This window comes from Lissotriton vulgaris, chromosome 11 (genome assembly GCF_964263255.1).
Source record: "Lissotriton vulgaris chromosome 11, aLisVul1.2, whole genome shotgun sequence".
NCBI classification, from domain to species: domain Eukaryota; kingdom Metazoa; phylum Chordata; class Amphibia; order Caudata; family Salamandridae; genus Lissotriton; species Lissotriton vulgaris.
The window spans coordinates 258874324-258900792 of NC_141699.1; the positions used below are offsets into that span (position 1 = coordinate 258874324).

Sequence of the window (26469 nt, forward strand, 5' to 3'; positions counted from 1 at the left end):
CTTCTTCCTCTCGCAGTATCAGGGACAGAGGTGACAGTCGCCCAGCGGGAGGTGGAGCCAGCATTGTGATCAGGCAGGCACAGCCCTTCACTATCAGGTGCTATCTCCTCCCACTTCCATGGCAGCAGATGCTGCCTTTCATCCACGGGCTGGCTCAGATAATCCCCTGGGGGCTCTGCAGACCCTGTCATCCTCAACCCAGACAGTCAATCCACAAACAGTCCCAGGAAAACAGAAAGGTTGGACAAGAGAACAGCCACTTTCTAAAAGTACTATTCTCAAACACAGAATTTAAAAACAACCTTTCCTAAAAGATGTGTTATCAAATTCTGAGTTCAGGGATATCAATCACTTATGTCCCCTCTTGTTCCTATGGGAAGATAGCTGGGATCCAATGGGACCAGCCTCCCCCATGTTAATCTATGGAGCAAGATAACCTTGCAGCAGCGAGCACACAAAATGGCTGTTGCTCACTACCAGAGCATGTTACCTGCACTAGTACATGCTCTACCTTACCCATGCACTGCACCCTGCCCAGGAGGATACCTTGAGCCTTCCATAGGGGTGACTGATGTGCACAGACAGGGAAGGGTTAGGCCCAGCCAGTGGGGACACTGGCCAGGCGGACATGGCAGTCCACTGACTGCACACAGACTTTTTGTTGCTACTGCCAAATAATGGAATCCTTTAGAAAAGCATTAATAACTTCCCTTTTTACCAACTTCTTCCACTAATCACTCAGAGCAATTATACACCACATACCTAGTGCACGGATATTGGTAGGTATAATTGTTGTGCTCTACAAAAATCTATAACATATAGGACAAAAAGATCCTAAGAGTATGAAGAAAGGAAAAAAAAGCTTGTGCAACAATGTAAGTAATTATTGAATTTGCACAGGGGTGTTAGGAGGCATCTTTTAACGCACACCCACCCTAAGCTGAAAGGAAGGCAGAAAATGTTGCCTGTACGTAGCTAAAAGCTTATGGCAGGGCATGTCTACAGTAAAAACAATGTACTTTTAAAGAAAATTCATAAAGCACACAATCACCATGGATCTCTTAGAGCTAAAGAACCATTGTGTCAGACAGATGAAGTATGTGCACAGATTAAGTAGGACATATTAAGTATGTGCACAAATGTCATTTTGATGACTAAATATGCATTGTTACAATAGTCGAACCTGGAGCCAGTCATCACGGATATTGCAATGGGGCAACTATGAGGCTATGTAACTTTTTACTGTGCTTTATGGTTAAGAACTCAGACCAAAATCAGAAGGCTAGAGAAATGTGCATCATGCCATGACCAGAATTTCTATTTTGTTGGTGTTTAACTTAAGCTAATTGAGATAATTTCATTCTCTAACATCAGGTAAACAAGGTGGAGTGATTGGTCCCGACTCTAGAGTCTGAACAACATTTGTATGTCACAAACTTACGGGTACAGTAGAAGCTCTTGACATCGAATAAAAGTGGCCAGGTATGGAGAGGGAGCCGGCCTCCGTGGCACACCATAATCAAGCAGTTTGGAGGTCAACAGAAAAGGAGCAGGCAACACTTTTTGAGCTATACTTGAAAGAAACAAGACTAATAACCTGCGACTGTCCATTCTATACTGGTTTATATAAGGTTCCTGGATAAGTAGATTACAGTCAACAGTGTTAATGCCGCTGACAGAGCTAGTAAAACTAAGGCACTGACACAGTCGATATATGTGGATACTGAAAGGCCATATAGCACATCTATAGTTTTGGCAGCTGCCACTAAAAGTGACAGGGAAAAATATGATGAGTTGGATGATATAACCCAAGTTTTGTTCAAGACAGTAAGTACACTTTCTAAACTATTTAAAAGCTGTGGCGACTAGTCACTGGATTAAGTGACATTTTGAAAACGTTAAGTAAGGGGTGTGCGATAATGCATTTTATATGAGAAACAAAGTGCACAAGGATCTAACATTGAGACGAATTTACAATGAACCAGTATCTGCGTAAGAGTAGGTGTTAGACCGGTATTCCTTAGGGTAGACTTCGCACAAACATTTTGCCTTCACCCCTTCTCTTTTTGCTAACCTCGTTTTTGCTGGCCTTAGGAATCATGCACTTTACCAATGCTAAAGGGCTTGTGCTCTCTCCCCTAAACATGGTAGAATTATCTTATACCCAATTGCACACTTTAATGACTTATAAGTCCCTAGTAAAATGGTCGTACATGTACCAGGGCTTGTAAATGTGATGCTAATAGTGGGCCTACAGCACAGATTGTGCCACCCACTTAAGTAGCCCTTTAAATAAGTCTCAGGCCTGCTATTGCAGTCTGGGTGTGCAGTTTAAACCGCTATTTCGACCTAGCAATATAAAAACTCTTGCCAGGCCCAAACCTTCCTTTTTAATACATATAGAACATCCTTAAGGTGGGCCCTACACAGCCTAGAGTGCAGGAAGCACTGTAATTAAAAAGTGTGACATGTACTTTTTATTTCTACATGTCCTTGTAGTGAAAAACACCTACATTTATTTTTCACCACTGTAAGGCCAACCTATCCAATAGTATAACCTCACTACATTTATTAAGTGAAAAAGTTCAGTTGGGAGCAGGTGAACAGATCGAGGTTGGTGTCTAAAGAATTGAATTGACTGATACCAAGTCATGAGCTTCAAGAGGTTGTAATACTACGAACCTGAATTCGGACACCATGATGTGACAACATAATGTTACAATGCACTGAGGTAGAGGAAAATCACAAACTGCACCAACAATTGTTATTCACTCGTCTGCCTGGTATTCAGGAACTGCGCATGTGCTGACCTTCTGAACTTTTCCAGAGGAAAGAATTAGACCAAATCCAAGAAAAGGCACATCCCAGCTCACTTTTATGTTAACCACCATGAAGGAGGATTAAAAATCATATACCAGTAAACCGTGGGAGGACTGGGGGCGGGAAAGGGTGATGGGGTAGCATGACTGCTCCTATATTTATCAGATTATCTGCCCCAGAAGGTCCTTTGCCTCATCTGGGAACTTAGGACCATGTCAGAAGGAGCTGTCTTCTTATCAAGATTGACCCCACTAATGTGTTCTGGGTATTACTGAGTCCCATGGACAGAAGGGATGCCCATCCTCACACCCATGAGCACTTGTTGCAAAAGACATCTTCCTCATACAAACTCTTCCTTTCAGTTTGCGCAAATGAAGACAATTTGTTTACATGACCTTTATATGACCTCAGAGCATTTTACACGGGCTACTAAAACAGCACAGTACTTTGAACAACTCGAAGCCTTGAAATGTTGGTTCTATCGACCTTTATACATTTTTTTTGAAAAGCGTTCCTTGCACTCGTCTATGAACCTTTTGGGGACAGGTAGGCCCCACATATTTCATTCTCTTTGACTTCTAACCAGTCTGCCACCCATTTAAAAAACAGAAAATTATGATTTCTTAACCCATGATAAACCCTTTCCACCCACATCTGAAAGCAACAGCTGAGCTCTATAATCATCCTTCTAATTCCTCTTTCTTTCTTCACCATTTCACCGCCCCACTCATATGCTGCGCACCTCTCAGTGACTGGTGAACCTTCTGGTTTCCTAGAGATGATATAGCGGCAGCTAAGACCAGCATCTTTCACCATTTGGTCCCCGAGGAACTCTGCCAAGCGCTTGGCTGTACTGATGGAAGTAGACTTCTGCTCCCCATAGTCTTCCAGCTTCCGTGACATTGAACGATTCTCAGAGATCAATTCAAAAAGCTCGGTGTCTGGCATGTTGGCGGCCTACCAAAGACAAAAAATATTCTCAGTGTCTTCCTATCACTACTGCTCGGTCATCCCCTTCTATTGGCAGACATCAAATAAAGCTGAAGATTCACAACAGTTCTTGCGCCTCATCATACGCCCAAGTCACTCTCATAGCGTATATAGATTGCAAACATGGAGCCCAACTTCACCTTGCTGTAAAGAACATCCAGCCAGTAATCAGCTACTTTGGCCACAGAGGCATACACCTCCTCAAGCGTGGTGCCCTTCAGAAAGGCCTCAAAGACCGAGGACTGGAAAATCTTAATCAATTGGAGTTCTCCACGCCGCTTAATTTCAAACCCCTTTAGCTCTGCCAGGGACCCATCTTCATTGAACACTGCGTACCTGGGGGTAAAGATGCAGCATCATCAGGGACAGTACAAATAATCAGGTCAACAACAGAGCACGAGAAGGGTGGTCCGGTAATAATAATGATGCCAGGAAATCGCTCTGCGGCACAAAAAATAACAGCACATTGGGACAGATAAAGCGGGTGGAAAACTCAAACATGTTGAAGACCAAAAGGGAGCATGACTTTCAGAAGTCAGGGAAAACCTAAGTCAACACTCAGTTACAGATGGAGTATGTCGCACACACGGACAGTGAAAAAACATGAGAAAACCAAAGAGAAAGAAAAGATACAGGGAGCGCAGAGAGGGGGGGTGGTAAAACACTGCTGCAGAGAGCAGCAGGCAGGACTGAGAAGAAGCAAATCTAGGGAGTGCAAAAGACGAGTCCACAGAAGAGCGCAGAAAGAGCATCCAACAGCAAAAAACAGAGTTGGAGAGCATAAGCAACTAAGAGAAAAATAAAGTAGCAGTCAGGCTTCAAAAAAGGAGCATCAATCAGCATTCCACAACAAAGATTTATAGCAGGCAAGCAGTTTCAAAGAGGAGGTGTGAGCCCTAGAGAAATTGAACAGAAAGAAACCAGTGTCAATAGCCGAGTGCACAGACAATGAGTGATGCCGGTGCCCAGGCTAAACATCTCTCTCTAGCTAGGACTTAAACATAGAAAACATCTGGACTAGGGGGCAGAGAACAAGAGGAAGATAAAAAAAACAAGTTACAAAACAAGTGCAATAGGCCAGCAACTGAGAACATACAATAAAGGAGGGAAAAAGACAAGCAGCTGGGGATGGCCCCAAGCCAGAAATGCAAGAGAACAAGGAAACAGTTTTACAAAAAACAGTTACCACTAAAATAGGGTCCGCACCACAGACACAGAAACAGCATTAACACAATGGACATAGACAAGTGATATTAGGGCGCGCACACACAGTGATCAGGCTTTATGAAGGAGAGTGAGATGGTGTATATTGCCTACTCAAAACACATATTTTTAGTTTTTATATGTGCTACGCGTACCTCTTCTTTAATTTCTTCCCTTCCTCCTTGGAGGCTGGGAGAATCATGGCAAGATAAGGCCCGTCCACTTCAAAGAAGATACTGTTTTCAGAGCGAGTTACATAGGTGAGCGAGGCAGGGTCGACTAGCTCCTGATACTGATCATTCGTGAATCCCTCCTGAAAACACAACAAGAGATAAAAGACAGAGATGAAAGACTCAGCACTCCAACTGCTTCTAGACAAAGTGTTCCCAGACAGGGATTCTATGCATAGCGCTCACATACAGGGCTTCTAGGACAGCACTCAGACCGGGCTTCCGAGGGGCAGTGCTCACAAAGACCGCTCCGCAGACAGGCTTTCCCCAAATAGATGGCTCATGGATGGGATTTACCTAATAAAGGTCTCCAAAAGTTCCTGAATATAGCACTCTACGAGGAATCCCAAATATTGCTGTAGGAAGCTGCTTCCCACAGAGGAGGAATATTTCATGGGGATTAACCAGAAGGTCGATTCCAAGTGAACAGTCAACCCCAAAGAATGACTCCCATTAGGTCATGTCAACTGAAGAGACACCACTATGGTCATTAGAGCATGCAGAGGTATCAACAATGCAGATACAAGGAGCATAATTATGAAGGAACAAAGCGAAAGTGCAAATATTTTAAGATTTTCTTCAAGACAGTGGTACTGAAAAAAAACAATTCGAGATGAAGCACTATCTGCATCCAGTGGTTTGTATCAATTCTGTTCCACGGGACTTTACAAATGGTAAACTACAATATGATGCTTTACTAGAAGTTTTTGTCTTCTGCTGAATGTGCAGAATGGAACCTATTGCAAGACATTTAACCAGACTCACCTTCACCAAGATATTCAGCATGGCACCTGGATAGGAGATGGTAACTTTCGGCTTCTTTGCATTAGTGGACTTAATAACAAAGTTCTCAGGAAAACTGTTAGGGAGTACACACCAAATTCCATCAGTGTCCAACTCAAGTGGCCTCCTGTAGAAGAAAGAATTATGGAGACGAAATATGTATAAGCAATGATTACAGTGAGAAGACCCAACAGAACTGAACAGTCAATCGGTAGAGAGAATGAGAAAGTAAGCTTTCAGCACTAAGACTCACCCAATCTGCTCAATCAATTCCCGAGCCTGCGTAATGATGTTCGCCCCAGTGTAGCATACAATCCCAGCCATCTCCATGGAATACCAGCGGGCCCTGCCAGTAACCAAGATAGAAATTACCAGTCATCAATGGCACAATGGGCAGAGATTTTCAAGGCTAGATAAATAGTGTGAGACTAAGTACTGAAAAAATGATTAGGACACCAGTGCATGACATATGCAATTCAACAAGTGAGGGGAGCACCACACAAGTTTGGCAAATGTTAAAGCCACACCAATAAGGGATAAGTTGGCTATCAAGGCTGGCATCAAAAGGCTCTGCGAGAATGAAGAAATTAGCAAAATGGAAAGAAAGAACAGCTCTATATGAATTAACTATGCACATGACAAAAGCCAAAGAACATTGAGAAAACACTGATCTTAATAGCACACCAAGGATAACTGCAAACAACAAAGTAAAGAGCAAGAGCCGAGTGGTGATGGGACACTAGTTACGTTTCCAAACAACCAAACAGAGCAGAAGGATGGAGGGCAAAAGCCATTTGTAAAAGATCAAGAAAGTAAGACTTAGTTAAAGACTGGTGAGTGCAGGACATCCACCAAAAAAGTGGCAGAAGTCACAGCCAACATAGGTAGAATCCTACGGACTTCACTGCACTCTTAATACAGGGTTTGGGACATCTGCCAACTTCCTGCATACACCAAACTCCACACAAGGCCCTAAAATGTTTTTTTTCAGCAGGTATTTAAAATCTGCTATGCAAATATGCACCCTGTATCAGAAAAGAGGGTCATCTTTTAGTGTCAAGAGAACCCTCTTCCTCCGGGAAAAGCTGGCTATCATGTAACAAAGGATCTCCAGCATGGGCTTAGGATATACATGCTTGACCCAGTGCTCCTCGACTTGAGGGATAGGGTCCGAGATCACTACCTAATGCTATGCAGCAGTAACTGTGTCCAGGCCTTCAAGTATCAAAATTGCTTAACATTCAGGGTCACAAAAGGTAGGATGGGAAAGTTGTGAATTAATGTACAGAACCAATGATAAGCTCCTTGAACATTTTTATTTTGCAGTAATATGTTTCACAACAAGGCTACCACTGCAGATTCGCTTCCCTATCTTGAAATGTCTTGAGAATCAGTCAATTTACCACTCAAACTTCTGCCAAGTCTGTCCATGCCAGTTGACTTGTACACACTAGATGTGAAAAGGGTCCTCATATGGCACAAGTAAAACCTAGCTAGATCTGTGTTGATTTCAAACTAGCCAAGTTTCCAAACTCTATAGAAGCAGGGTGCTGTATGCTAGATTGTGGATGGCATGAGATCATTATGAAAGCCAGATATCTACTGGGGAGGCAAGCAAGCAAACTCTCCTAACATTTAGTATTACTACTGACATGCATTTGATAAATATCCTCCAGCAGAGTTTAGTGTGAAAGCTAAAACCTTTGATGAATAGTAATGAGATGTGGGACACTGGAAATTGTCCCAGTAGGATTCAAAGCATGCTTGACTGAGAATCCCAAACACTGAGTTACCCTCCTCATTTCCACGATTGGTCACTGGTCCTTCCAAGCACAAAATAAATTCAATATGCTCTACCCCCTTGGTTAAGGTGGTTTCTACCATTTCGATTGCTTATTATGCTACAAAGTGGGTGGCATCTAGCCTCAGGACCTACTTATGTTAGTCATGAACATTTCCCTGGAGAGGCAGTAGAACTATAGATGTCACAATAAACAGCATTGAGTAAACAGTCTGTGGGAATTGCAGACCAATTTGTGTTAAGCTGTTTTTCAGCCACACCTGATGGCACTATGTAATGCCTAATGACTTCACTGGTTGAGGTGGTTTGAACTATCAGCAATTCAACTGTGCAAGATCCCTCTTTTGCAGTAATAAGATGAAAATCTGTGTTCTGAACAGTTTATTTCTTTATGGAGAATACTGAAAAGGGTATCTGGATGGAAGGAGTCTTCTTAACCGCATCGCTGCAGCGGTTATTTTTACGCTACGCGGCTTTTTTCTAAAAGCCGCGTTAGATGACAAGCTCAGCTCGTCATCCGCACTCGCCCCCCGTTGCTGATGACGAGCTGAGCTCGTCATCAGCATCGAAGGGGTTAATAACCTACCCAAGACAATTTGTCTGAATTTGGCCTCCGCGGCAAGCTGATTTGGCGGTTTGTTACTGGATAACTTTTAACCTTCGTTTTCCCTGATGCATACCACTAAAAAGAGGTGTCACAGTGAGGCTTTTTAAGACAGGGTTGTCCTGGATTTTTCCTCTGTGCTGATCGCACTAGGGGAACCTAAAAGGATCCACACTTCAAGCAAGCAAGTGTGCCCTTTTGTGAGACATCAAATGGCAAGAGTTCAATAATGAAGCATTTGTATTGCAGGTGAGGGTCAGGAGTCCAATGAGTTTCAGGAACAATGTAGACAAAAAAGATTAAGTGTCACAGTAAAACAGAGTTTGAAATATGGGGTGAATATTGCGTTCCCAGAACAAATTTAAGTGGAAGGTAAAACACCAGATCCATGACGGAAAATAAGTGGAACCAGACTGTGGTTCAAAGAATAGTGATTTTGAATATATCTATTCAAAGAGGGTGATTCCCTATAATGACAGGCCTACTTATAACGAGAAATGAAGGTTGAGGAGTAAAGAAACAAATGTCCTCACGATGGGACAAGATTCCCTTTGCAAACAGTGATGGTAGACTCAGGGGTTCACTGGTTGCTCCCAATGTCTTACCAAAAGGGGAAACTTTTTTTTTAAAGCAACACCTGTTCCTTTAATGGACACAAGCTGCTTTAAAAAACATAAAAAGGTTTCCAGGATGGAGAATGCAAATGCAGAGATTGAAGCCTGCGGTCCCCTGTAGGCCTCCATCCCAGACGGGTGCAATTTGTGACCCAACTAACATTAATTAGGCAGATTCTTTTGTGACCTCCGATGAATGGACAATTTGCGATGCAACTTAATAAACATAGGTTGCATCACAAATTGCATTCCCATTTGCACATCGCTCCTACATCTGGCATAATATGTGTAAGGGGGACTTTACCCCTGTAGCACGTTGTGTGGGAGTGGCCTAGGCATAGAGGCCTGAACTGTTAAAGATTCCTTTTCATTGTTCTATTTTTTTATGAAGGGAGGAAATACATGTGCTCAGTGTTAAAGCTCAGAGAAATGGGAAAAAGAGTTCCTTAAAGTCCCACAAAAAGTTACTTTATTGAAACATATCATGATCACTCACTGGAAACTAAAGGGCGACAAGTATTGTAAACATCGTTCTCTGACAGCTTAACAAATGGATCCAACGTGACGCTGAAACTTTTTTTACAACCTTGATATATTAGTTCCCAAATCAAATCACATACTACTCTATTGGGGACAGGCTCTGAATGCCTGAATCCTCCCCAAGAATGGACGCAATGCCTAATGTAGGAGCGTGGTATTCCACCCTCCAATTAAAACAGGTGAACTCACCCTTTGCGCATGACGTATCCGTAGAATGAGTTGAGGATACACTTGTGCGCCAGCTGCAGAGACTCGTACAGGATCTCCATGTTCTTACAGCGCTTCATCTCGGCAGCATCTCCACTCTCCATGGCTGCAGACAGCTTCTTCTTCCAAACCTGAAAGTGACGAGTTGTAGAAGAGAAAGGGAGATAAGTGAGGGTAAAGCAGAGGATGGAATAATGGAAGCAGATGGAGACGGTACAAGAGGCAGAGAAAGTAATGACAAGACCGCAAGAAGAGGTGGATGAGAACCAATGAAAAGGAAGAAGTGAGAGGCAACACGTTAAATGGAAATAGAAGACGATACCCTTATTTCTTGATCTAAATATCAAACACACAGATCATCATGCAATATTGAGACCAGTACTGTTGTGGGTTAGATTATGGACTACTTTTGAACTATCTGACTACAATAACGGCTTGAAAGAAGTCCTTGAGCATGATAGCGACAGAATTTTTTTTTTGGTTCAAGCTTGTAAGAACCTGGTTAATCAAGCTCGGATCAAAACACTTTTGGAACGAGCCAGGATCTCTAAACTCAGCCTCTAAGAAAATAGTCAAACTGTCTTTTTGGTCATATGTGAGCCACGATTCCCTGTATATAAGAACACACGGTCCTCTTACAGAAAAATTCCTTATGATAAAAAATGAGGCATCCTTTGAACAATTCCTTGATGAAATCCAGCCACCATTGGCCAAATCCTTGTACATAAAATTCAGATATGGAACGCTGAGGTCCAAGGTAACTGAGAAAAGATGGTAGAAGACAGATAACGACTATTGCAGTTTGTGCACCAATAATCAAAGGGAGGATATTTATCATATATTGTTTTTCTGCCCTAGCTACATTAAGGCAAGGAAAAGATGGATAGTCCCCTTGTGCCGTAATATTGGCTCTACCTCCCATAGGGAAGCTGGTAGGATCCTAAGTACGGACACCAGCCAAGTAATTGTGTTCGGAATCAGTAAATTTTTATTGGCCGTTTACTTTATCAGACGGAAACTAAACCTTTCATTTTAATTAAGGAAAAACTGCCTATCCTGAATTTTTTCAAATCATGAATTGTGTTTAGCTATTTGTCTCTTCTCAAATTCCTGGCTGTTATAATCAATTTAATGTCTTTTTGATCTGATTTTTTAAACATTTTAATATTTATTCAATTTCTGTGTCAAATATAAATCTGTAATCTTGTGCGTCCAAATATGATGAAATGTAGATTTTATAATAGGGTGCTCAATTATAATGAATTGTAAGTTCTATATTGTGATGAATTTTATTATGTTTTGTTTATATTCTATTGTATCTTTTATGTTGCAATGCAACGAAATAAAGATTAAACTTGAACTTGAACTTGAAATAGAAGACGAGGAATTAAAAATAAGAAATAAGTAGATGAATAATGCGTCACACAGGGAGTTATTTGGGGAGAAGCAATGATATTTAAAACATAGCACAGGTATAGAATCAACAGTAATTGTGAGAAAAGGATAGTAAAATTAAAAGTTATTAATTCAAGCATTGCCATGAGCATTTAAGTGTCAATCAAAACATCACTGTGCACAAAGAAAGTAAGTCTTTTTACAACCTCTGAAAACAGTGACCATTATAGTATCTCATCTCTGGATCAGACATGAAAATCGCTATGGAAGATACCAATGCCAAAATCAACATATCACTATGGATCCTATAAGACCACCGAACATTGCCTTAAAAATTTACTTAAAGGCTCTTTTTCTCACCTCCTCCCTGTAAAAGCTCACATTGCCCATACCAGTTGCCATTCTATGTAGCCAGCCTTATATAGAACACATTGTTGCCTCTCACAACGTCTCAACATAGGATGGGTAGAGATTCCTCAAAAACATCTCTATCATAGGGAACATTTTCCCCCAGGCCACATCCAAAACAGACCTTGTGCAATCCCTTGAACTCGTATCGCCTGTCACGGAAGGCGCGAACAGTGTCCACATAGAAGGAGTTCTCACGTTGACAGATGGTAGTCACTCGATCCTCAAGACGTGTTACATGGATCTTCTTATAAGCTCTACGGCAGTAATCTGAAGAAGAGAGAGTCTCACTGAAACAAAATGGGCCAATAAAAGGGCCCAGACTAATCTCGACTAGAGATGTCGGATAAATATATTGCCATGAGGTGCTTACCAGCCAAACGCTTCTTCTCATACTTGGCCTGTTCCTCCCGATTCAGTTCATGAAAAGCTCTGGGAGGCCGATCAGGAAAAAGTGGGGGGAACTTCTCAGACTCTAGCTGTTGCTGGATGCGGTGGTATTCACTGCGGCTGGCTGGCACTGGAAAGGGGTGGAAAGCAAGAGCTAAATATCTGAGCCTTAGGTCCATTTTATTACACAACTAATTAGAACACCCATTTCTACACTATGAATTTCATTTTGCTAAACAGTGTACTTTCATTGAACCTCAAAGAAAAGGCCAAGATGCTGGTCCTAGGATTAGCGAAGAGACTACACTGGAGATGATACTGGCAGGTGGTTTGACACTCCCACTGTGCCTTTGAACGGGGGCTGTATTGGAGGGTGTCCGTGACCTCACATAAGGTTTCAGTACGTATTGGTTGAGGAATATGTGTTCTAACAACGAATTCCGTTGCAACGCATGCCTTTACCACGCATGCGTTACAACGGAATGGGTTTTCTTCGCATAGCTTTTTCCTCTAATACTTCCATGGTGACGTCGTACGTCGTTAAGAGGAAGCGGAAGTTTCTTTCCGTTTCCTCTTAAATGATGCCGTTTGCCTGCAGATCTCAACGTTTTTTGAGGTGAGTTTCTTTTTTTGGGAGGGGGGAGAACCCCCAAGCCCCCCCCCTTTATTTTGTTACCCTTTACCACACATGCCTTTACTACGTACCTCGTAGTAATGGTATGCGTGGTATAGGCTTTCGTGGTAACCACGCATGCGTTGTAATGAATGCGTGGGTAATGTTTCCGTGGAAACGGCCGCGTTGTAGTGGCCGTTTCCCCCTAGGACCAGCATCTTAGCCTTTTCTTTGAGAATATGTGTTCTTACTACGAATTTTACTGTTAAGAGAGCAGCTCCATGGAGCCTCAGACAAGCTACCTGTACTTGGGCACTGGGAGATTACTGGCTGACAGCTATCTTGGCTTGTGAAGATGGGAAGGGCCTGGAGTTTAAGGGTTTGCCTCTTAAGACAACTGCGGAAGCAAAATCAGCTGCTATGTTAATGACTGAAATAGAACTACTCGTGACCGCATGTTCCCAGGGTGAAAGAGTTAAATCGAAGATAACAGGAGAAATCGTTTTCCACCCCCAGGAACTCCATGGAAAGACCGGGGATCTCCATCCAAAAATACCATTGTGGCCATGCTAGAAAGAACTGAAAGAAATATCTGAAGCAGAAACTAAAATGGTGAATATAAAGGAAAAATGTCTCAAGTGTGAAGCCAGGTTCGGACAGATTTAAGATGATGTTAACTATTAAAGATACAGAATCTGGAGTCTCAGAGGAGACCAAGGGCCAGAAAACAGTTCTATCAAGAGGGTGTAGAACGGGACAGGCTCTAGGAAAATAGGTTGACACTGGAGTGTCTGGAAAATTGTAGATGGGAACACATCATATGAACAGTGAGTGGGTTTCCATAGGAGTTGAATGGTAGTGGTTTGATGGGGTTTATCAGAAAGCGACTACAGATTGTGCTTGACTCGGATCTTTTGTCAGAGAAGGGTCCCCACCCATTTATATAAACGAACAGTGCAGATCATACAGCATAATAACCCTGAGTTCTAACAGCCTCAAGGCTGGTCTGATACTAAAAATGAACTTAACTACTTCAGAAAAATATCAATTCAGATTATTTGAACACTATAAAAGTCATGTCCGTAATTTCTTTAGAATTATACTTTTGCACAAAAAAAGTGTGCCCAACAATGTACATATTTTAACTTGTTTTTTTGAGTGCTCCATGCGTGCCAAATCACAAATACTAAAGACCTCATTCTAAGCTCCCCGTTATTTCTGCATGGAGAGGTCAGGGCCAGAATGTATGATAACGGCCGGCCTATCCCTGTGAGATTATGAAGATTACATGTTCCCTCTCTCCAGCCAAACCCCGATAATGAGGAGTATAATGTAGACCAGGGAATACAGAGTTTAATGTTTTCATATATCCAGAAAATACATTCCATCCGCAATGATTACATCGTATTTATTCTCTACCAGATAAGTAAGTGCTTTTTGACCCTCAAAATGCAGGTTTTCACACAATTCCCCAAAGAACGGCCTGGATTGTGCTGTGGGATCAAATATATTTGTTTATAACCAGGTGAGAGACCCTCTCCTCTGACATACCATGTGTAAGGCTTTTCCCCCCATGTTTATTAAGTGCACCCCCCAAGAAGCATTGCCTGGCAGTACTGCAAATACGAAAATGTTTCTGGTCGCAGGCAGAACTGAGAATTTAGAAGGCAGGTCGGTGAAATGAATTCCCAGGTATGATACGCTTATGGAAATCATAAGAACCATATTCAGCAGCACTGAACACAGAAAAGTGTACCAATTTTTACAACAGTACAGAGCTTTTCTGTTGCTTGATGTAGGTTAGTGAGCGCGAAAAGGAAGAGGAAAGTGAAAGATAAGGGAGGCAAATTTCACCTGAAGGTAGAGGCTTGTGCGCGCTTCGATTGAATTCTAAAACATATACGTGATGGATAACCAAGATTGCAAGTTAGTCATTTTTCTTCATTACAGGATCTTTGGTAATCTTGTTAATATTCAAAACATTAGAAAAGAGTAAACGCTAAGCATTCTACTCTGGAAGTTGGTAATAGAGGATCATTTGGGGAAAAGGTAATAATCGGGTCATGCAAACATGTAGCGCACAAAACACTGACTGTCTTACAGAGTGAGCCTTATCGATAAGTAGAGGGGCATGTTGGCTTTTTGACAAGTTGTGACGTAGATTACAAACAACTACGTAAGGACGGTTAGGAGGCTATTAAGTCAGATCGACTCAATTATTTACAGATAGCTGTTTTGACCTGTGTATATCTTTTAACTAAGGTAATACTTCAGTGATCTATCAGTATGTAAACTATGACGCACCTTTCCACTCTACATATCAGAAGGAATAATCAACATTGGTTTAGGAAAAAGGGATAGCAAGATTCTTAAAGCCACATTATTGTGGTATCATCACAGGTGCCTTGGGTAAATATATATGTACTGTCTTGAATAACACTGTCATTATATAAATTTTTCTTGCTTTTAATTCTTTCTTAATAAATGTTTCTTGTTCTTAAAACCACCACCCTTATGGGGAGGCCCACCTAAATTACTACAGGAAAACGGATGCCGGAGAAATACATGATGGATAAGCTGTAATAGAAGTCAAATACACGTTTCAGAAGTTAATTGAAGGCCAGATCGAGCCAATTATAGAAGATAAGATGGAACCATCTTTTTAACATGGATTCCCATCCACTTGAAGGCGTACAAGTAATGGAAGAATGCTTTGTAACCTTTAGGATATCTTCGGGTTGGAAAAAAAAGGACCAAAATTGATAACCTGTAAGGGAAATGTGGAAATGCCTAGCTAATGAAATACTGGGGAGAAGGGCCTTGCCTGAAATCCTATGAAGTGCTCTGCGGACAGTAGGCCTGGATACCACAAATCCCCTTTTCAGTACGTTACCAGACGGATCAGCCTACATGTTTTCTTAGTTTGTTAACATTTGGCTGGAGAAACATTAGTAAACTCTCAGGACCACCTGCAGGGGAGATATGGAGTGGATGAATAGCTCCTGTGTGGCTTCTCAGCAAGGAGAAGATGGTTTTGAAAACACCATCTTTTTCCAAGTCAATCTGGAACAAATGGAATTAAGTTTCCATTGAAGCATTAGGGAGTGAATCGAACCACTGAAGAGCTGAATGGGAAACAATACATTATAGGGCCTGTGTGAAAAGCGTATACAAAGGACATCTCGCCTAGAATTGTTCGAGGATCCAGGGAGTAAGGACTAGACAAAAGTATGTCAAACTTGAAGGCTACACTTGGTTGATGCTGGCAGGAAACATATTGAGAACCCATTGTGGATATATGTTTAAAATTGACTCCCACAAATGTAAAGGCTATACAAGAATGTGCCTTAAAAACAAGCCAGCTGGAATTCCCTTCCATGTTAGTTGATACTGTCTGTTTGCACTGTAGTTTTGCTTCCATCCAGAGTGTCAACTGCTGGAAAAGCAAATTCGCAGGATATACTTTGCACAAATACCAGCTCAAACAAATGTATTCTTGGTTTACCATATATTGCAAAGGTCACCAGTTGAATTGGCAGCTGTGAACCCAGCCTGTACATAACCACCTCTTTTAGTGTGGAGCAGTAAATCAGGCAAGAAAGCAGATCCTGCTGAAATACATACTCCATTGCTGGACAGACCGTAAAAGAGGACTGCTCTGGAATACTGAAGGACAAAACTGATACAATTATGGAACTCCGGCAGTCTGCAGATTTAAGCCATTTCCTAATAGGGTTGAAAGTTCTGCTTTACATAGCCCAATAATAAGGATAGACTTAATCTGCAGAAACAAAGAGCAGGAGTGAGGGAAGGTTCCCTTCACCTGAATATAAAAGATGGTGGTGATTGTGTACAGGTAGGGGAGAGCTTTGGCACTGGCCCCATGGCTTGTTATGCTCACTTAAATCCGGATGTGTAAATGCTGAACCTCTGAATGTATGTGTAATTATTAGGAAGCGGTGTTTACGGTCCTGCACAACATTGTGAGGCTTTGGCTGCTATCCAGGAAGGCCTCTGCAACCAACAAACCTATCAATCATCAACCTGTGGACTCCAGGTTTGAGTCCATGCCACATGGGGAATCCAGATGAGTAACCAAGATTAATAGCTCTTAAAACAATCTTTGAGCTTGTCTGCTTATTTGAATCCTAGAATATGCATCATTAACGGAGAAAAATATAGGAAAAAAGAAAATCAGTGTTTAGTGTGTACTTGGACGAAGCTGGCCTTAGACATGAAAGAAGCAAATTGCACAGACGAAGAAGGAATAGCATATCTAGAAGATGTAAAGGTTATTTTGTGCATTTAGTGCATTTGGGCTGTGAGCACTGAAAGTCCGGTTTGAGGAATATCAACCAGTCTGCTGACCCCACTGCGTGATACTTGACCCCCTTGAAGCACAGGTTGAGTGGATGAAGTAGAAGCCTGTTGCAGGCATCAGTGTCGGAGAGATCACAAGCAAGACAGCAGGGTCTATGTTCATTCCAGGGCAAGTACACACTCCAGAAAAATCATTGGTGTTGAATAATACTTAAAAAAATGATATTTGTTAAGCTAATTTCAACAAATTCTCATTGAAGAACAAGCGTATCAATACAGCAGGAAATGAAAAAGAGGAAGAGTTCAGATAAGGAGTGAGACCAGATTCTAAAGCAGTGTGTGCACTCAATGTGCGAATTTTAATCTAAGTATACGGACGTAACTCGGAGCTAGTTCGGATTCTGAAAACAAGCTAGAAGTAGAGTGATTGACACTAGGGAACAAAAAACAGTGCACAGCTGGAATATAAAACACAACAATGAACTTGTTAAGCCTGACACGAAGAAGGATCTTCTTAAGCATACCACTTATTTAGCAGTTATGTGGAAAACTGAGCCGGTCAACAACCCATTTCTGGAGGGTGGGTTTACAGTCCCAAGACAAGTGATTTCATCAACTATGCTTGAGGAGGATGTTCCTCCCCATAGACACTTGTAGTTACGAACAAAACAAGGGAAAAGGAAATCAGCCCAATTCAGGGAAGATGAGATAGCCAACCAAAACCCAAATATCTTCAATGCAGTTAAAAGCCTTGGGTATCTCTCTACACGTTCTAAGCTCCTGAAAATATGACCAAGTCAACAACCAGGAGTAACTCAACATTGCTGCAATTGAAAAAGAAACTTTGTTGCATGCCACCATCAAAGACAGGTTTTCATTTAGGGCGTCAAAAGAACGCGGAGAGTCAAGCCCAAAGATTCTGTGAATCCAAGACCAGAGACTTGCAAGCTGAACACAGACATTCAAAAATTGCCTTGGAAAAGTTATTACAAGACTTTAAGGTTGAAAAGGTGACTGCAACCCATGTAGGTGCAATCAGCGGCTAAGATAAACAACATGGTGGGGTGGGCAAAGAGTGTCACCTAGAAGCTGCCAGTGCTAACGAGACCAATAAGTAGGTCACCCTGTGGATCAAGATGTGAGAGTGGGAAAATCGTACTGAATAATATCAGAATTCACAGAATCCCATTAAGAATGCCCTCAAAAGCTCTAAAAATCTTTCACCCATTACAGGAAGGTCCAATTTACTATAGATCCATACAGGGGGTCACTATAGATACCACCCACAGAGTCTTCACAAGATATCAGAAGATTAAACTATCAGGCCTGGACGTATTAACTGAAGTTTCACTTTTTCAGCATGAAGAAAATGGAGCAGAAGGACCTCTTACAAGGATCCTAAGCTCAAACTAATTTACATTAGCTTCTATACAGCACAGCAAAAGATGACAAAGACGTACAAGATCAAAATCTGCTTAGAAAAGTAATACTGTGGCTTTCCAATTCAAAGTGATCTTTTAGATTTCAAAAAATCTGTTCCCATTTCATTAACCCCTTCGCGGGCGCGCACAGCGCCCGCATGCTCATGACGAGTTGAGCTCGTCATGAGCTACAGTGCTCCTGTGCTCATGACGAGCTCAGCTCGTCACAGGTGCATTGGGTCCGTGGAACGTTCAGCACAGTGGGGGAATTCTCCTCGCACCTGAGCGTTCCACGGGCCATGACGAGCTGAGCTCGTCATGAGCACCAGAGCACCGTGGATCATGACGAGCTCAGCTCGTCATGAGGATGGGAGGGGTTAAAATGTTTACCAAAAATATCTTTATTTGCATTTTAAAACTTTTTCCGGAGTTACAGTTAACAATTTACATATTACGTATTAGGGGGCAGTGGACTACAATAAACTTCATAAGAAGTGTCATTTTCAAAGCTGTTGTCACTTCATGCGAGGGAAAAGACATCACAACGATTAACGTTCAACTGAACATTTACAATGTTCTTTAGACAAGACGGAGATTCTGCTCCTTCAGTCCTTCACAAATCATCAAATAGCAAAGATATGCAAGAGGAGGATATGTAATTGAAGGAAATTGCTACGAAGGAAAACTCTGGGAATTAAAAAAAAAATACCTGATATGGGTTTCTAATCAAGGCTGGTTTAATGTGCCTGCTTGTGATTTCAGGGATCTGGCAGCTTGGGGAAAACCTATTTTAATATCTTCACAAACCATCGGTGGGAAGCAGAGCATCAAGTGTGGCTCAGGGGTTAGAGGCGGCAGACCCGGAAGCTGAGATCAGCCCTGGACCAGGGTTCAATTCCCCGCCCCGACGGGGGTTGGGCTCAATAATTCCACGGACTCGATAATTCATACTCCGGTGCCTACTCGACTCACGGGTTCACACTCTGCGACTCTGGGCAATAGCTTGCTTAATCTCCACAACGGCCCCTCGCGGCGGGATGCCTGGCTTTCACCTTGTGGATACCCTGCCGGGGTATCTCACAGGGGAATACCAGGACGGGTTCCCTAAGCAAGCGCATAGATGCCTGCGATGTGGGCGATTTGCGCTATATAAATACATGTACATTTACATTTACATTTAACTGCACCACTATTTTGTCAAGAGCTGTGCTAAGCTGGGTTATCTGTGACTCAGGCGAGTGGGTATGAAATTCCTATCGGATAGTACTTCATCTTGTTGTTTGCAGAAAATATATATAATAGGAAGGAACATGGCAGCAAGGCACGGACTGGGCATTACGCTGTTGATCAGTTAACTCTTGATGAAAAGTAGCTCCAGAGTTAAAGTTCCTGATGGTTAGCACAGCTCTCAATAGGGATCCAAGGTAAAGCCCTGGCTGGACTGGATGGCCTCGTTCCTCTCCGACAGAACCCAGAGAAGCCGCCTCCCTCCCTTCCACTCCGCGGCCACCGAAAACATCTGCGGCTTACCCCAAGGCTCATCGCTCAGCCCAACCCTCTTCAATATCTACATGAGCCCCCTCGCCACCATCACACGCAAACACAACCTCAACATCATCTCATACGCCGAAAACACCCAGCTAATACTCTCCCTCACCAAAGACCCAGCCACCGCCAAGCTCAACCTCCAGGAAGAAATGAAAAGCGTCGCTGAATGGATGAAACTCAGCCGTCTGAAACTGAACTCAAACAAGACTGAGGTCCTCATCCTCGGACCATCCCCATCCGCCTGGGACGACTCCTGGTGGCCCACAGAACTGGGCACCGCACCGACACCCACTGACCACGCACACAACCTGAGATTCATCCTTGACTCCTCTCTCACGATGACAAAGCAAGTCAACGTCATATCATCTTCATGCTTCAACACCCTGCGCATGCCCCGTAAGATCTTCCGGTGGATCCCTACCGGAACTAGAAAGAGGTCACCCAGGCCCTCGTCACCAGCCGAGTAGACTACGGGAACGCCCTGTACGCAGGTACCACAGTCAAACTTCAGAAAAGACTCCAACGCATACAGAACGCATCCGCACGACTCATCCTCGACATACCCGCCACATATCAGCCCACCTGAGAGACCTGCACTGGCTCCCCGTCAACAAAAGGATTGCGTTCAGGCTCCTCATCCACGCACACAAAGCACTCAACGACATAGGTCCCGAACACCTCAACAACCGCCTCACGTTTTGCACGCCAACAGGCAAACTCCGCTCCGCCAGCTTCGCCCTCGCCACTGTCCCAAGGATCCACAGAACCACCGCCGGAAGATCATTCTCCTACCTGGCGGCCAAGATGTGGAACTCCCTCCCCACCCACCTACGACCGACCCAGGACCACCTCACATTCAGGAAACACCTCAAGTCCTGGCTCTTCGAGCATTAGCGGCACCCCCTCCCCCCCTGCCCAGCGCCTTGAGACCCTGAGACCCCCACAGGTGAGTTGCACGCTCTACAAGTGTATTGATTGATTAAGATGCAGCAAGTTTGAGCGAAAGTATCAACCATATCATGTCAACCTGTAACATGGTTTCCCTCGATGCTCAGGGCCTATATCTTCAGGCTCTGATGTTTTATTCATATAACAGACTACTCACAATTTTTATTTGAAAATGAGAAGCTGAGCTATTTGTAAATAAATAAAAGAAAAATGTATTGGATGCCCCATAGGCAAATACATAATACCATCTTCTATACTCCATATACAGGAGTCTAGACCATTGGTCGAAGAAGGACATGTGTTTTTTGGAAAATTAGTAACAGATGAATGGTATGTTCTGCCGTCGATATAAACCCTCAGCGTCTCCAGCACCTGTCAGAAAATGTTAGAAATTATTTGGGCTCATAAATAACGATTAATATTTAAGAATCCCCATATGGAAGACACAACTAATGGTAGATTAGGGGTGCCTGATAAAAGAGAAATATGCTTTAGCCTCACACTTGATGAAACATTAGAATAGGGTCTAAAGAGAAACAAAAGTCATTTAGTTGTGAAAAAAGGAACATCTGGTCTTCTGCTAGTAAGTTTACTTCGTATTTTCGTGAACCTCCTTTACACAGGGAGCCTCCTGTTCTCTACGACTAAAATTGCCTCCTGGCACCATGGGCACAGAGCAAAATTAAAATATATGCTTTTTATCGACCCCTTGCCATACATTTGAGCATTCGGACACCCACACTTCTCCACAGGATACAGAAAAATACTTTTGAAGATGTGAAAGAGGAGGTGTTCGGACTCAAAAATTAACATCTGCAGACAGACGCCAACTAAAGTATGAAGCCGGAGACAGGCAATATATAACCGAATGAGACAAATTTGAATATATTCAATTCCAACACATGTTCACATTCACAGATAAGACAGTGCTCTAGAGAAAGGACAACAATGGAATAGCTGCATTATCATGTAGTTTAGCCTTAAGGCTTGCGCTTTGACTTGATGAGCTAAATTCATCTCTTGGCTTCATACTGTCAAGTGTTAGTTCATTCACTGTTGGTTTTGCCACAGCTGAACAGCATGTTATGTCTCTCCTCTACCTCAATGCCTCCCGGTGCCTCATTCCCTATGTTGTTTCCTCTAACACAGAATGGCAATCTCTGAGAGACACACACGTTAAAAATTCACACACAGTCACAGTCTACAGAGTAACAGTCAATATAAAATGATCAGATGCACAATCAATCGTAGAATAACTGAAGCTTTCCAAGTGGAAATCGGTCCATAATCTCTAATAATCCACGACAAACACACAGTTTAGCACAACGGAAATATTGCACTTTCATTTTTGTTCCATAGCCTCAACTCTAATTTTGGATTAAACACATTCACCCTAGTCACACTTCCCACAAGCATTTGGGGGCAGGAGAATGGAGCTGGCATCACAGTTGCACTTGCTCAAACAAATACTTTGATTACAGTTCAACTTTCAATAGAGCAGTACATTTTTTTTTTATCCTAGCTTGAAGAAAGTGGGGGGTACTGGAAAGCAATGATCCATATGGAAAGCATTAGCAAAAAGTGAAGTTAGCACTCACTGGTCTCTCCCCTCCACTGCCACGTCATCTTCCGCTGGCAATTGGCTCCAGGTTTATTGAAGTCGCAGGCAGCACAGGTGGCTTCATCCACCATTGCTGAGGGCTAGAAAACAAGAAAGAAAGAAAAAGGTACACTGATGACTTATGAAATCAAGAAGAAAATAAAACACAGCCATAAGATGTAATAAAGGGACCATCACAAACCGCATCCACCCAAGTGAACAGGCAGTCCTGAATGAAGGATGCAGAGGAAACTATAGCTTTACAGCACAGTTATTTTTAGTAGTAAACTTCAAACAATGTCACAAGAATGATAGGTGACAGATGACTGAGGACTACCCCTTAAGATGAAAAGTTTTAGTCATTGGATAAAACAGCCTTGAGACTAATTGGTCCCCTACATCAATAACATATGAAGCACGAATATAGGTCTTTGAAGGATCATGCACACACATACCTGGGCTATGGTGTTTCCAGCTCTACTTATTTAGTAGCCTGTAGCATTATGTGAATGGCAGAGGTTACTCCACCACAAGCCTTTTGTTTCAAAAGTCCACCGTTGCCATGTTTGCACTATACAAGTACCCCTCTGTTTAAGCACAATCAAACATTCATTTTTGCAGTAGATCACAAGGCAGCAGCAGTTTAACAGAAATGATTTTGACTTTCTTAAAAACGGTGGTAAACATTAGTACCAAGAGAATAACTTGCCCTGTGTACTGATGTTCAAAATATTTTATAAGTAATATTCAAACAATTAGTATTAAAGCATTTAAATCAAACGCGGGGAAAATAGCACAATAATGATGGGAGCTATTTTTCCTATGCCTTTCCATTTAAATGCCTACATTTGCTAATAGGTTTTTGTGTGTAACAGTGAACATACCACTCACAACAAAAACATTAATAAACGTGTTGGTTACAGGACATTCACATGATTTTTTTTTTATCAGGAATTACACCTTCCACATCCTGCCAAATGTCTAAGTCATTCTATTTTCGAAAACAAATCTAATTAGATTCACTCACTTTACTTGATCTGCGCCTTCTGTTGTTGAAAGGAGCAGGCATTGCATCACTTTCTTACCTGTTTCAAGAAAACCGGGGACTGTGCCTCTGTTGTCTGATATGTAGCAACTGAGATCTTGGACAAACACTGGAATGCAAATTTACAGTGTTTGAAGGTATTTAAAGAAGCCTTCAATTTTCAAAAGATTTGCTGAATCCAACACGAAGTGTCTTGAGCAAAGGTAAATTTAATCAAGCAGAAAGCTAAATTGGAGTTGTGAGAGCATCCTCCTTTGGAAGTTCCTGAATAAGTCAGAAGAGGATATGGTCAGGACGTTCAGAGCTAGCTCAATGCCAGCCCATCTAGTAAAAAAGAAGAGACCCCTTGAAAGGTACAAATTAAGAGGGACACCCAGGAGAGATGACATAATGGATGAACGATGCGTACACAAGAGGAAGAGGGCCATGTCTGAACAAAAGTGAAATCTATGGCATGTGAAGGGGAAGAAAGATCCAAACCGTTGAGTCCTTGGGTCAGATCCTTTCATTTCAAAAGGACCTCCAGCTCAGGACTGCACTGACTCCTGACTTAGCAGGGAAAAGAAAAAAGAGGGAAAGAAACATATTGATGTATGGGTTAAGATGAAGGTGGAGTCAAATTGCTGCATAAAGAGTACCTGGCCTATTACAGCGTAAGTGGGTCCCAGTGAAAGTTGTAAAGAAGGTCCACAGGCAAGGCTCCTAATGGCCATTCAATGCGGGGGAGGTCCGCAACAGAAATCCTGGGCAGCTGGAGAGTCTTGGAAGAAGAAAAATCAATTGGCAGGACTGATGATGCAACCTTTTCAGGGACTGAGGGAAATTATATGGTTCACCCTATAAAAGGCTGTGGTGGTGTAGTAAAGCAACAGAAGGCTGGATCAGGCATGATTTTCTTTTTCTTACACCCAGTATAAGAGTGGAAAGTTAGAGTGGGTGGAAATCAGTGAAGTAAAGGCCCACCTCCCAAGGATACTGTTCATCAAACAGGAACTCCATTGTTAGGGTAACACCAAAAAGGTCCAACTAATAGCAGGAGAACTACAAATGATTTTTCAATGAGATGGTCCTACCCAACTCCTGGGCATTCTATGTGAGCAAGTTGGGAAAGAGAATGGGGCTGTTATTTATGATCTCCAGGGACATGTTTTCAATTGTCGGGGAAACCTTTGCTAATAAAGATTAGTTTGGCAAGTTTCTGCTCCAAGATCTTCTTAGGACACTACACTTAGGAAGACTTAGGGTTGCTGTACTGTGCTCCGGTTTTAACTGCAAGTTTCAGGAGAGTTTACGCAGCTCGATAGACGACTTGCAGATTAAGGTGAATTGGAGGATTGTGATAGGGAACTTCAATGTGTGAGGATTCAAAGGGGAAAAAACTATGACCAGCAGAGTGAGGGAAGTGGTACAAGAATCTAATTCTACACGTCCAGGACTCAAACCCAGTCTTCCGGGTACAAGCTGAAATAGCTGATCTCAGCTTTGGCAGACCAACTGGAGATCAAGACACACCCAACCTTACACAGGTCACTTGCTCATTGGACAAACTCAGCTGTGAGACCTGCCAAAATCAATTTAAGCAGAATTGGTCCAAAGTCACCAACAAGCAGTTTTTACAGGCCTGCAATCTTGTCTCAAGGATGGGTTAGACAAAGCTCCTTCAGAGGCAAATGTACTTTAATACCTCTTTTGTGGCGGTGTTTTTTGCAAGTTGGCTTCTCAAATAGATCATGGAATTTAAGTATTTTGCAGCCAAAAAGGTTACATGGTGCACATAACCATTTAGGTTGCTCATAAGGGGATTCACACAGTAGTTGAGGGCAGATGGAGGATGTCTTGGATTGAGGCAGTCAGAATTTTCTTTAGGCTGGCACAAAAGGGCTTATAAGATGGTTACAATAATATTCAAAGCCGGGGCTTCTGATTTTCAGTTAGAACCGATTATAACCCATGTAACCCACCTGAAACAAATATATGCGTTTCATTTGATACCAAAATTTTGCAGCACTTACATTGCTCTTTCACCCTGTGCTATCAAGTGACACTTGGGGCTCATGGTAAGCAACTAAAAATAACCTTGAGACCTTCCCAGAGTTCCTGCGTCCCCAGGACCTGCTTCCAACTCCCAGTCCTTGCCATTTTGGGCACATCACTCATCACGATTGGCTTCAGCGCGCTGTTCTCTGCATTCTGCTATTGTCCATTTAATGGAAACGCATCTAGCTGGGATTGTTCTTTCAGCATAAGACTGAAAATGCAATCAAATAATGCAAGTGACAAAACAGCTACACAGAACACAAAGCTATAGTAACTTATGCCTCACACACCCACCAGTAGCAGAGCAATCCGTCGCTGCTTTCCAATAAGCAAATACATGCCTGGAAGAAATCAATGCTTGGCAAAAATAAGTGCTTAGCAGTTCTCACATTGACTTCCAAATAATCACAAGATCTAGTTGGCCAAGACCAAACAATGTAAAAAAAATGTGAAAAGAAACATAAAGGCATATAGACCTTGCTTTTTTGTTTCATACATTTAGTAATTCACCTTCTATGCCACACTAGCTCACTTCATTGACACACAACCAAAGGTCTTCTGCAAGGCAGAGGTTTCCTTCCTACCTCAGCAGGTTTTTCAACCAACTATAAGCATATTAATTCCTTAACAAACGTGTCCTATGACAAATATTAGGAAATGGTCTATATCAGAAAATAGCAATGAGTTTTAGCTTATTTTTTTTCTTGCCATTTTGGGACAAACAGTGTAAAGTGACGGTGGCTTGCACCTGCAGGGCACCGAATACCCAATAATATATATCCCAGGTTGTAAAAGAAAATCTTTCTGCAGAGCAGTGCCATTGCTTGAATAACAGAGCACTAGGAAGAAGTGTTAACTGCCCACCATTAACCTTTCATTTGTACTTCATTCAGATGTGATTGCAGCCCATATATCTCCAGCTGTGCAAATCATTGATCCTTGAAGGAAGTGG

The 26469-nt window shown here is 42.4% G+C and overlaps 1 protein-coding gene across 1 annotated transcript in view; it reads right to left on the minus strand.

The window, feature by feature from the left end:
* The window catches only part of POLE (DNA polymerase epsilon, catalytic subunit), a 300678-nt gene that overhangs the window by 143372 nt on the left and 130837 nt on the right, over positions 1-26469 (minus strand). The window contains exons 18-26 of the mRNA XM_086943189.1: positions 22434-22536; positions 11969-12115; positions 11720-11865; positions 9775-9923; positions 6280-6372; positions 6009-6153; positions 5169-5326; positions 3951-4146; positions 3563-3777 (exon numbers count right to left, since the gene is read on the minus strand). Coding sequence (XP_086799315.1) covers positions 3563-3777; positions 3951-4146; positions 5169-5326; positions 6009-6153; positions 6280-6372; positions 9775-9923; positions 11720-11865; positions 11969-12115; positions 22434-22536 — 1352 coding nt within the window. The remainder of the gene's footprint in view (positions 1-3562; positions 3778-3950; positions 4147-5168; positions 5327-6008; positions 6154-6279; positions 6373-9774; positions 9924-11719; positions 11866-11968; positions 12116-22433; positions 22537-26469) is intronic.